Genomic DNA, 13,485 nt, shown 5'->3' on the forward strand with positions numbered 1-13,485 from the left:
TTTTTTTTCTTTAGGCATTCGTATAGCTCTGCCGTACGATTTAAGCCCTAAACTCGTTCTAGGTTCCGAGGTTGTCGCCTGATACGACGTAAACCCTCATATCTTCTAGGCAATTTGAGTGACAGGATCACTCAAATATAAGCCCTAATTAAATAAAATTGGCAGGATAAAACACTTTAATATTTTCTTCCTAAAATTGATTCCTTAACAATGTTCCAGATTTGAGCTTTTCCCCCTTCACACCTCTTTGTCCGATTTCGTTGTAAAGTCCTATCCTTTTGACCTCTTTGAAGACATTATTCCCTGATTTTTATCGAGAGTTTTCTTAGGTGACTTCGGTCATTTAAGATGTAATTAACTATAGGGGCTTGCCCTTATAGGGAGCTTTTCCGAACCCAGCTTAAAATAAACCCTATTTAATTCTTCTGTATTAAATAGGGGAACTTGTCGGCAAATAAAACGGTTTCGCAGACCAAACGGACGTCATATCTTTCTTAGTTTATTTGATCGAGCCTCATCCTCAAGTCTTGTGTTTATCCCTCGGGATAGATATAGGATTTGAGGTAGAGTGCTCTTTCATTTAAACTGTGAAAAATATGAGGTCAGTTTGATTTTATATTTTTCTAAAATTATATATATATACGTAAATTAAAGTCCTTCCGAAGCGGGCGACGGGATTTCGATTCCAGCTACCGACAGCATCTTACGGGCGACCCCCAAACATAAACTTTTTCCCCTTTTAAGCGCCGACAACAACATAGCTATAACATAAAGTTCAAGGGCATAAGTAATGTTTTTATGCATGATAGGATAATTTTTTATTCAAAAAAGTAAGAGGGAGACCTTTATGTACGAAGTTCGCTCCAATAGCAATGTTGGAAGCATGTATCAATCACAAAAGGTATTGAGAAAGGTATGAAAGCCAAATTCGGTAACGAATTTCTAGCATTTCTTTCAATTCCTCAAATGCCAATTGAGCTTTTTTGGGCCATTCAGATTTGATCTTGGCCAACAAGGCGATTTGTGGAGCTACAATATCCATATAATGCTGAGTAAACGTACGATAATAAACTGTGAGCCCCAAAGAACACCTCAACTATTTTAAGGATTTCTAAAATTGTCATAATAAGACTGCTTCAATTTTCGTGGGATTGACTACTAAACCTTGTTTTGATACAATATGATCCAAATAGACAGCGCCTATGATATTTTTCAAAGCTGACCTCTCATAGTTAGGAATACTAATGATAATAATGATACGTGTGCTCAGTATCTTGCAAATTGTCATTATTTGAGGCGATTATAGTTGCTTTGTGAATATCATTGTTGCATTTCTAAGAAATCATAAAATGGAGGAAAACTATTGGACTTTTATGCAGAGGGTGAGTTTGTAATTTAGATTACATCAGGTACTCAATTATATGGAATGTGTCTTTGAGTAGCCGGTGTATGCTCTATATTTTGGTGTTTAACAAGGTGAATTAATAAGTGTTATATAATAAAGAAATATCTTGAAACGGTACATGCGCAACACAATTTAGATGTCTTCCAGCCGCCATGGTAAGTGGCAATAGAGTGATGGAAAACTGTGATAATGTAAATCCCATAAGTCTAGCTTTTATGCAGGCGTATTGATTCCTGCATAAAATTGCAAATCCAGGCCACTTAGACAATAATTTCTAAATTCTGTTTCTTGCAAAGAAGCCTGCTATTTACTTCCATCTAGAGTTAATAAGCTTCAACACATTATAAACATAAGACGAAAAATTTAATAAAGGAACAAAAAAAATAAAGGAAGAAGGAGAAGATGTATAATTTTTACCTCTTCTTCTGATGCAGAATTGGTGCCTGCAGCTTCTTCATCTGCCTCTTCCTCGTAGTCATCCTCGTAGTCAAGCTCCTTAGCCTTAAGACCTGGTGATGTCTCAATATCCTCCCCGTCACTTTCATACTCAGATTCCTCTCTCTCACTCTCAGAATAATCCTCAACAAGACGCTTTGATGAACGAACAGCAGACAGAGGTGGTTTCCTTGGGGTGCTTTTCTGTAAATTTGGCTGAAGAATCAAATAAGAGAGAATATCACCGTTACGCTGTTCAAACATTCGTAACAAAGTAGGAGAAAAACAGCAACATTGCTCAAGAAATAAAAGAATACCCTTTTAGCATTGCTTATACGCTTCTCAGCCTCTGCTTCTGCTTCAAAGTCATCTTCAAAACGACGACGAACTGTAGACCTACGTGAACTGGAGTAGCCTTCGTGTTCATCTTCCTGGTCAAATTAAATATATGCATTCATCACGGAAACAAAGATCAATAAAATAGTCCAGCTGCATAGAGTCCAATCGAGCAATTGTTCATAGGAGAAATAACTTACGCTTGATAACTGGGTTGTTTGGCATAGTATTTTGTTTTTGCTTTCAAAAAACAAAACAAAAAGTGCGTTTGTTTGATAGTTTTTTATCTGTTCTTTATTTTGTTTTTAAACATTTTCATTTTTATTTTCAAAATCAAGGAAACTGGTAAAACTTGTTTTTGGTGTTTTTAAAACAGTTTCTCTCAACTCAATCCCCGATCCCGACCCCAATCCCAACCATGTCCCCGAACGACACTTTCGTAGAAAACAACATCGACGCCGGTCCTTTCTCTGGTGCCAACTCCTCTAACGGCGACGAAGAGCATCTCCATGCTGACAGAGGCCAGAAACTTTCGCCGCAGCTCCCCCAGCCGGCATCTCCTCTCGCCAGAAGAAAATCTTGATGCCGCACTCTCTACCCAGAAAATCCTCTCCCACCTTCTCTCTCTCTCTATCTCTCTCTCATCCACCGCCAGCAGCAAAGCATGCCATCACCCATACAGGAAAACCTACCTGCTCCCCGTTTCTCCTCCTTTCTCTCAACCGAAATCAACCTGCAGCTTAATCCAAGCAACCTTTTCTTCACACAGTGAAAATAATAGCTCATTTTCCCAATCCGAAAGCCCCATTCTATTCCTTCCACGCTTGAAGTGTTGCTCCACTTTGACACCAATCAGATGACTCTTAACATAAAACGAGAAGAAATGGTGATACCAGAGTTAACCCAAAGAGTGATAGGAAAATCAAATATTATTGTTGAATTCATAATTAGACAAATACAATCACACAAACGGAAATAGAAATAGTAACAGACATGACACAAATGCAATTAAGATTATATCCTAAGGAGGGGTGGTGGTGGTCGGAGAAGGTCTGGAAGGTGACAGGTGGTGGAAAAAGGAGGTTGGCAAGTAGGAACAGAAAGGAGACTGTTTCCGGGGTTCTGGACAGCAAACAAGCTACCAGAATCGATGAGGGAGGGCTGTTCGGGTTTGCAGCAGCAAAAAGGAAGATGAGAAGCAGCCAGGAAGGCAGGACAGCAGTGGGTGGCTGTCCCGGGGCATTGGGATGAAGTATAACAGTAGCTGGGGTGAATTTTGGGGAGTGATAGCGAGTAGGGGTGGCAAGACGACAAGGAAACAGCAGAATCCTCCAAATAATTCTCAATGTCACAGCGGAAGAGGATCAGATTCGAGAAAACCGGAACAATAAATTTGAACCAAAAGCACAATCAAAAAATAATTAGAAAAGAACACATAAATTTTACATTAAAAACCCTAAGAACGGGAAAACACCACAGAGTCACATTACTACAAATTTCACTATGAATTTTAGAGAGTTTTAGAGATGATTCATATAAATTTCTTCTCCACACTCACATGGAGAAACTTACAGTGCACCACTCCACACTATTCCTACTGATCCAACGCATGATTTTGTTGATGAACAAACAGGAAGAGTTACACTCCAAGCCCACACATAGGCTGCCCGAAATTGTGACATAAATAGCAGTTTTCGTGAAAACTGCTCCGCGCACCTAGCACTCGGATTTGGGCACCTAGGTGCCCAGTTTTCTGGAAGCAAGCCCCCAGCGCCAGAAGTGGGCGCCTAAGCGCCTAGTTTGAGAGCAGGACTTCCACCTTCTTGGTTTGGGAACACTCAATGGGCGGTTAAACGCCTTTAGTCTGGCAACTTGGTGTTGTGTCCATTGATTAAGTGTAAGCTAGCCAGCACGTTGTTCATGAGTGCTACAATCAAACTCCACAACTAGCAATCTCCCACTTGGAGAGTGATAGCACCAAGTCCAATCCTCTGTCATGCACCTCCATCTGAATTGCATTCATAGTCACGTACCATGGTGTGACTCACCCCCGATCTCAACCTTCATGAAACCGAACTGAAGCCAAGCACGGCTTCAGTTCTTAAAAAATCACCACCTCTGTCAGCATATCCACATGATTTTCAGTTGTATGTATCTTTTCCAAAAATAACAGTTCATCTTCTAGAAGAGATCGAATGCATGATACGTGAGTTGAATGTGTTTCGTCCTGACATGAAAAACAATATTCTTAGCAAGAAGAATCACACTCATCCTGCCACTGTAGAGTTTTCCAATCCCCTGCACCTTGCCCGATTTTGCCATGAAACTCTGTAGTCAAATCATTTCCTTGCTAGCATCAGTAATAGCAACATATTCGGTCTCCTTCGTAGAAAGTGCAACGATCTTCTGCAACTTAGAAACCCAACTCACCGTTGTGTTCCCCAATACGAAGAAATACCCTGTTGTACTTCTCATGTTGTCCACGTCTCCTGCCAAAACTGAATCTAAGAATCTCTGTAGACTGATCAACGTATTTCCATAACAAAGTGCTCTGTTTATTGTTCCTCTCAAATATCTGAGAATCTATTTTACCGTCTCCCAATGATGTTTGTCTGGATTGCCCATGTACCTGTTGACTAATACCACTGCATATGTAATATCTAGCCTGATACAAATCATCGCGTATATCAAACTTCCAATTGCTGAAGCATACAGATTTCTCTTCATTTGTGTTTGCTCTGCTTCAGAGTTAGGTGATAGCTTCTTAGATAGTTTGAAGTGACTACCTAAGGGAGTGCTAAATGGCTTCGCCTCACTTATGTTAAACCTCTGTAGGATCTTTTCACCGTACTCTGACTAAGACAACTTTAGTGATCCTACACTCATGTCCCAGTTGATTCTCATCCCGAGAATCTTTCTGGTTGGACCTAAATCCTTCATCTCGAACTCACTTGATAATTGATTCTTCAAGTCCCTGATTTTCTCCATATATCTGCATCTGCAATCAACATGTTATCTACATACAATATAAATAGAATATAACAGTTACAAGTGTTTGATGAAGCAATAGTGTCTGCGTGACACTTCAAGTACCCATTTTATGACATAAACTTGTCAAATATCCTGTAACACTGTATCGGGGTCTGCTTCAAGCCATAGAGGCTCTTCTTCAATCTGCAGACAAAACCTTCTTTGCCTAGAACATTATAACCTTGTGTTTGCACCATGTATAACTTCTCCTCCACATCTCCATATAAGAAAGTTGTTTTTACATCAATCTGCTCCGGATGTAGATCTTCCAATGTTACCAAACTCAACACAACCCTGACAATCGTCATCTTCACCACGGGGGAGAAGATCTCTATATAATATACTCCTTCCTTCTATTGGAAACCCTTCACAACAAGACTTTTCTTGTAGCGCTTGCTACCATCTAACTCTTCTTTCAGCCTGTAGACTTATTTGTTGTGCAGTGCTCTTTTGCCATTTGGTAGTGCCGTTAAATGTCAAGTCTGGTTTGACTCCAAAGATTGCATTTCTTCATCCATGGCGACTTCTCACTTGCTTGAATCTTCAACTTGAGTGGTATCCTTAAAGCACTCTGGTTCACCACTATCAGTTAGTAACAAATACTATAAAGAAGGAGAATACATTTGTATGGGTAGTTTCACTCAGTTGGATCTCCTGGCTTCTGTAGCAAGTGTCTGAGGAACTTCCAATGCTCCTTATGGTTGAACGCTTCTTTCTCCATCCTCTTGATCACCGGTATCATCTATCTTCACATATCTAGATTCTTCAGAAGTAGCTAATGGACTGTCTGAGTTCTAGCCATGTCCTTATACATCTCCATCTCGTTGAAAACGACGTCCCTACTCCTAATGAATTTCTGATTATGATAATCTCAAAACTTGTACCCAAACTCATTTGAGTCATATCCAATGAAGATGCACTTGACATATTTCAAATGAAGCTTGCTCCTGGACCCTACATCAGCATGCATATATGCAGAACACTCAAATATTCTTAAATGAGAGACAAATTTTTATCACTCCAGAATTCTTCAGGTAAGCCTTCCTCCAAAGGTATTGACGGACTACCATTAATTAAATAAACTGCAGTGTTAATTGCTTCAGTCCAAAACTATTTCGGCAAGACAACATGCAATCTCATACTCCTAGCATGCTCCATGATTATTTTGTTTATGCGTTCATCCATACCATTCAGTTGTGGTGTCTTTGAGACAGTGAACTCATGCCTGATCCCCTCTGTAGCACAGTAATTCCTAAACTTCTGATCACAGTACTCACCTTCATTATTTGATCTGAGAAATTTCAATTTTAAGTTTGTGTTATTTTCTATCATAGCCTTTCATTTCTTAAAGAATTCAAAAACATCATATTCTGCTTTAAGAAATAAACACATACATTTCTCGTGTGACCATTAATGAATGTGACAAAATAGCGAGAACCTCCAATGAACAGAACTGGATACATAGATATGCACCAACTCTAGTTTCTTTGACTTCATCACTAACCCGCTCTAAAAAAAAGTAATTTTCTTCTGCTTGCTATAAATACAGTTTCACAGAAATTCAGATCAACTAATTTCAAACCTTAAAGCTTATTCATTGAAAGTAGAGACTTTATACATTTCTCATTCATATGACTAACCCTATGGTACAACAGATCTGCATCTACCCTAATTCCAGCCACATCAATAAAATTAGTCCTTTCATTGATCAGATAAAGGGTGCCTTCAATGTTGTTCTGAGTCATCACTAATGCCCCCGGGTTACCTTCCACAAGTCACCTATGAAAGTTGTCATAAGTTCTGACTTTGTCAGCTGACTCCTAGAGATGAGATTTCTCTTCAAACTAAGATATGTCTGACTTCAGTAAGCTTTCAAACTGTTTTATTCGATAACTTAGTATCAACATGACCCTTTCCTATTATACAACAGGCCTGGTTATCTCCGAAATAAACCTTCCCAAGATTACTCTAAGTATAGTTTTTGAATACCTCTTTATTGTGGCAAGCATGAAAATCCACTATCTAAGATTCAGTGCTGACTATGGATAATAACAAGGAATCAATTTGAATTTCACTTATGGAGATATTAGTAGAGAAACTACTATTTTGTTCTCCACCACCAACTTTTCTTGGAGCTTTGCAGTAATTCTTGAAATGTCCTTTCTTACCGCAGTTCCAGCACTCTCCTCTGCTTGACTTTGGCTTTCCTTTCTTAGACTCGGATCTGCCTTTGCCTGTATTCCTACCCAGATTCTTTCTTTTGTTAGCAGCATTCAATGCAGAACCTGAAGATTCACCATTCTTTATTTTTCTGTGAAATTCTTCATTCAGCATCAGACTCATGATATCATCGAAGTTCAACTTCGAAGTCCCTAAAGAATTATTCACTGCAATCATCATCAAATCATACCAGCTTTCCGATAAAGAAGATAGTATCACTAGTGTTCTGACCTCATCATCAAACTTGATCCCCATAGAACACAACTGAACTGTCACAATGTTGAAATTATTGAGATGTTCTGCCACTGAACTATCTTTTCCACCATCTTCATGTTGAATAATTTTTTTATCAGAAAAAACTTATTGGAAGAAAAAGATTTTTCGTACTTGGCCACCGCCACCATGAGATCCACTGTAGTTTTCTCATTAATAATGTTGAACGCAATAGATACAAAAAGTGTTAAGCGATCAAACCCAATGTCGTTCAATTGAACGCTTCCCTTTCCTCCATAGGCATAGACTCGGGCTCCTTTGTGATTCCTTGTAGTAGCAAGAACAATTTTTTTTGATATAGCAAAATCCTCCATCTGCATCTTCCAGAAAGTGAAGTTCGTCCCATTAAACCTTTCCACTTTGAATTTTTCTTATTCGGTCATTGCTCCCACTCGAATCAAACCCCGCTCTGATATTGGTTTTGTTGAGAATCCTTCAAACAATTCTCAATGTCACAGAGGAATAGGATCACCGAATTTGAGAAAACCGGAATAAAAAATTTAAACCAGAAGCACAATCAAAAAACAACCAGAAAATAACATAGGAATTTTATGTGGAAAACCCGAGAACGGGAAAAAAACGACGGAGCCACAAATTTCACTATGAATTTTAGAGAATTTTACAAAGAATTCACATAAGTTTTTTCTCCACACTCACACGAAAATGATTATAGTGCTCTACTTCACACTTCTATTGATCTGAAGCAAAAACACACGTGAAAAATACCATAATCCTTCTCACCAACACTTCTCACCTTCACCAGGATTTTGTTGACGAACAAACAGAAGAGTTATGCTCCAAGCTTGCACATACGCTGTCTGAAATCGAGACATAAATAGCAATTCTCGTGAAAACTGCTCCGAGCACCTGGGTGCCCAGTTCTCTGAAAGCAGGCGCCCCAACACGAGAAGTGAGAGCCTAAGGGTGCAGGACTTCCACCTTCTCGCTCTGTAAACACTCAATGGGCACTTAAGTGCCCATAGCCTGATGACTTGGCGTCAAGTGCACTGACCACTTGGAAGTCAATCGGTTTGCTGCTCATGAGTGCTACAATCAAAGTCCACAACTAACATTTTTTTTTTTCTGGATGGTGGTAGCGATACGGATGGCTGGACAACAATCGAAACAACGAGTTGAGGGAGCAGTGGCGGCAGTGAAGGTAGATGGTGGAGGGCTAGAACAACGATGACAACAAAGAGGAGGGAGGGGAAAGTGAAGGCGGCAACAAAAGCTGCAGAAAACAACAATCAGAATGTTGTTGCGGGCAGCTACAACGAGATACTGCAACTGAGAGTGACATGGGGAGAATGTGGAAGGGGATATTGAAGATAATTACCACCTTAGGGGAGAGATGCAACCGGAGCACCACCCAAACCCTCAAATACAATCCTCAAAGGGAAAAACGGACACCACCGGCTGTACTAAACAAACTCACGCAAAAAACTGAAATGCAAACCCTAATACAACACATATACATAAAATAAATGAAAGAAAAGACGAAAATTTATAATAAAAAAAAATTGAGCCTATGGATGAGATTTAAATTGAATCCTACTCCAATTTTTGTTCGATTTTTTTCCAATTACAAAAATGAGTTTTAACATTTTGTCGAGGGAGTTAAGACCAAAAAAAATGTGAAGTGGATTTTTTGTTTTTCCAAACATGTTTTTTATTTTTTCTTTTTAAAAACATAAAAATCATAGGAATACCAAACGCATTTTGTTTTATGTTAAAACAAAAAAAAGACAAATAAAAAACAAAAAACATAAAGTGGCCCCTAACTCAAGAATTTCAATAAAGAACTTAGAAAAGAAATCCTATTAGGTACTATTTGTAAGTTTGCCATCAAGAGAATAAATGGAATTGCCTAAGCATTGAGATAAAAATTATCATCCTTATCCAAATTAATATTCAAAAACTGCCAAAAAACCGTAATGACAAAAATGAGTATTAACATTTTGTCGAGGGAGTTATGACCAAAAAAATGTGAAGTAGATTTTTTATTTTTCCAAACATGTTTTTTTATTGTTTCTTTTTAAAAACATAAAAATCATAAGAATACCAAACACATTTTGTTTTATGTTAAAACAAAAAAAAAGACAAATAAAAAACAAAAAACATAAAGTGGCCCCTAACTCAAGAATTTCAATAAAGAACTTAGAAAAGAAATCCTATCAGGTACTATTTGTAAGTTTGCCATCAAGAGAATAAATGAAATTGCCTAAGCATCGAGACAAAAATTACCATCCTTCTTATCCAAATTAATATTCAAAAACTGCCGAAAAACCATAATGAATTGTAGTTCTCTTCAAATTCAACTTCCTAAAGTACATATTGAGTGCTCAGATTCAGCTTCCAGATCAAATTAAATATGTTCTGTCATGTTGAAAGCTAAGGTTAATCAAATGGGCATGCTTAACACCTTGCTTGTACATTCATTCAATACAGATATAGCTTGTCCCGTAAAATTCTCTTGAGAAACATATATGATCAATAGTTTCCAATTACATCAAGATTATTGCATTAGCTATAGCCAGTTATCGAGTTATAAATTGGAAAGGAACATCTCAAACATTTTACTTGAAAACATAATTGCTTATAAATTTCGTAAATTCTAAACCAATGTTTTATGTTCTTGATCTGAAACATAGCAAAAACTTATGACACAATTTTTAAGAACCCTGGAGAAAGTTCTTACTCAATTGCATATTCTAGATTAAGAGTATATCCAAATATAGTAAAAAAAAGCATTAAAAACTTTTTTCCGGACTTCCATAAAATGAGACTGAAACAAGATAAATCTTTTCAAATTCATCAAGATCATAGCATTTACATTAAATTCAGTAAGACCATAGCACTGAGATTGCTAGTTAATACGTTAAGTTCATACGTAAAACAATTCGAACCTCATCAAGTGCATCTTCCAGAAAACCAGGAGAAAGTTGCCGCCCTCTATTTACAGGTTGTGAATATTTGCGGTTCACTTTTTCCCTTTTACGACTAAGTTGTTCATTGGCTCTTATAGTTTGGCCTTCAATCTGCATGTATTTTTCATTGTATCAGAAGAGGCAAAGAATAATGAAGAAATTATAGAAGGAAAAAGTTTTTTTTTCTGGAAAAAAGGAAACAAAACAAACTATGCAAGATAAGCAGTGCTAAAAATTAACATCGATATATGTAAATCATGATTTTGTATTTTTTCTGGATACCCATACCATAATAAATCAACGCAAATATTCATGTTGGACATTTCAGTCACAGAATCTAGGAATCTCCACCTTTTTCTGTATTGCAGAACAAATTGAACGTTGGAAACAATAAACAAAACAAGATTACAGAATGGACCATCGATACTAAGCAACTGTTCCCAGTCAGTAACAACATAGTAGCTTATTATTGGAGGAGTATCAAAAAAACCGGTAGTTCTCACGCAAAGATCAACACCAAGTTCATCTGCTTAACATTTAATAAAGAGAAAACAAATGCCATGATAATGAATAATTATGAGAAATAGTATACTTAGTATGACCATATCGAGATGATTAGCCAAATGACTTTTGTGAGAACAATGCAACATATTTATTCAGCATCCAAATTTACTCATAAAAAATTGACTATGGCCATACTTTGTTCATACTTATCCCATTAAACGTAATATCACTAGTTCACTACACTCTCAACGCTCACAACGGGCATTAACAATATGTATATCCAAAGATTCTCAGGACTTGGTCCCCACAAAGTTGCCATGCAAAAATTTTAAGGGCACTATCGAATTCAATAGTTAATAAATAAGGAGTCCGGCTGGGGCACCAACAAACCAACTGAGTTTGAATAACACCATAAATAAAGCGTCGAGTGATTTTAGAATTCCATAAGACCTTACTCTGCAATACCCCTCAATTTTGTAATCTTGAAACCAAACATCCCTTAAATAAATACAATTTCCAAATAAGTCAGTAGGATGCAAGAAAAATGCTATAGGTGAATGTGATGATAGCATGTAAATCTCATCATTAGCACCTCTAAAATGAGGGGAGAAGAAAATAACAGAAAGGTTGTTGGCTCAATGATTGTGATGTAAAAATATTTTTGTAGAAAAAAATGCAAACATGATGAAAGTTTTGATTATTATTGTTACGTGCTCGGAAAGAAGCAAAAAAAAAGGAAAGTTAGGCTTAGCTCAACGGGAATATCCAGCACATATACAGATACAAGTGATGAGAGAACAGCTTTTTTATGTGAAAAACCTAAAAAGGAAGAAAAAAACTACGAGATATGGGCCACTTAAAATATTCCACTATAAAATTGAAGTTGTAGTCCTCATTCTCCACAACTTGAGAAGATAAGATTATAGAAGTGTGAACACTTATTTGTCCTTCTATTGTTACAATAAGAATTGTCGAACAATAATATCAATTATAATGGTTAAGTGAAAACAATTAGAAAATAAAAATATGTCAACAATAGTTGTTTAATAGTAGTTGAGCTACAATAACCGCTAGTGGTAACAATCAATAATTGGTGGAGGTCATAAGCTTTCATCACTCCTCAATAGTTTAAATTTAATCCCACAGTAGGCCCTCTGAAGTTTTTTCTGCACCAGGCCCATCCTCCAAAATATTTCCTATAACAAACCATCCTCCAGAGTTTTTCCTGCAGCAAGTCCTCCTCCGAAGCTTTTTTCTATTTTTTCTCTGCAGGTCCTATGCTGTTGTTTTTCTTGCAGGTTGTTTACTTCTCTGCAAACTTTCCTGCAGAATCACCTGTGTGAGTCTTCCGCCCACCTACAGACATCGTAGAAACTGCAACCAACAAGAACCGCAGTCAACTGGAAGTCAATTTTTCCTGCAGGTTGTTTACTTCCCTGCAAACTTCCCTACAACGTTACTTGTATAAGTCTTCTGTCTACCTACAAGCACTGTAGAAACTGCGGTAAAAAACAGCAGCAATATGGGATGAAGAGTTCAAGTTCTACCTCACAGGATATTCTCGCTCATTGATGCTTTCAAATCCAAATTGAATATGATTTTCAACCATATTTCAACTTGAGAGGGAGTGTTAAAAGGTATATTAGAAAATAATATATTCCTGTTAGAATAGATTTATTTTGTAATATAACTTTTTTTACTTTCGTATTCTAGATTTATTCCTTCGATTGAATTTATTTTCTTTCATATGTTAGTCTTTATTATTTTATGTTGTTTCATGCAATGATTAATTAGAGATATTAGGTGTAATACCTTTTCTTTCGTGCTATTTGCTTTTTCATGTTTTTTCCTATTCTAGGATTCATGTAAGGATTATTTATAACTCATTTTCATATCAATAATAATATTTTGTATTATTCTGAATTCTAACACATATAAATATGAAAGTTTGAGCATTAGTTATGTCAATATATAAGAATTAAGCAGTATGTAAATGCCCCCAAATAATAATATTTTCTAAATAAAATAAAACTAGATCTATTAACAAAAAAAGAATCAAAACAAAATAAAGATATAAATTCTTAAATTAAAGATGATTGGATAAGAAAAGTAAAATTGCTAAAGATGAAAATAAAAAAGAGCTTTTCTTATAAGAAGATATTCAACGTACATTAGTGAGCTATTTTGATAAATTTTTCAATGAAGTTTCTGAAAATACGATCCACCTTAGTAATTTTAATATCGTTAATAATAATAAAATATTTTATTTTTACCGACGCATTAGTAAAAAAAAAGTTAATGAGGCTTTAAAAAAAATTAAGGGCATAAAATCAGTAGAACCTGATGATATGCAAA

At 36.6% G+C, this 13,485-nt stretch overlaps 1 protein-coding gene across 2 annotated transcripts in view; it reads right to left on the bottom strand.

Annotated features, from left to right (window-relative positions):
- LOC110024200 (protein LEO1 homolog) overlaps positions 1-13,485 on the bottom strand; it is a 35,169-nt gene that overhangs the window by 7,587 nt on the left and 14,097 nt on the right. Inside the window, exons 8-10 of one of the 2 annotated variants that reach the window (XM_020724023.1) lie at positions 10,606-10,737; positions 2,158-2,271; positions 1,823-2,044 (exon numbers count right to left, since the gene is read on the bottom strand). In XM_020724023.1, the coding sequence (XP_020579682.1) occupies positions 1,823-2,044; positions 2,158-2,271; positions 10,606-10,737 (468 nt within the window). Of the gene's footprint in view, positions 1-1,822; positions 2,057-2,157; positions 2,272-10,605; positions 10,738-13,485 lie in introns of both variants that reach the window. The other variant, XM_020724022.1, reaches the window with a different exon arrangement.

This window comes from Phalaenopsis equestris, unplaced genomic scaffold (genome assembly GCF_001263595.1).
Source record: "Phalaenopsis equestris unplaced genomic scaffold, ASM126359v1 Scaffold000251, whole genome shotgun sequence".
In the NCBI taxonomy this organism is placed as follows: domain Eukaryota; kingdom Viridiplantae; phylum Streptophyta; class Magnoliopsida; order Asparagales; family Orchidaceae; genus Phalaenopsis; species Phalaenopsis equestris.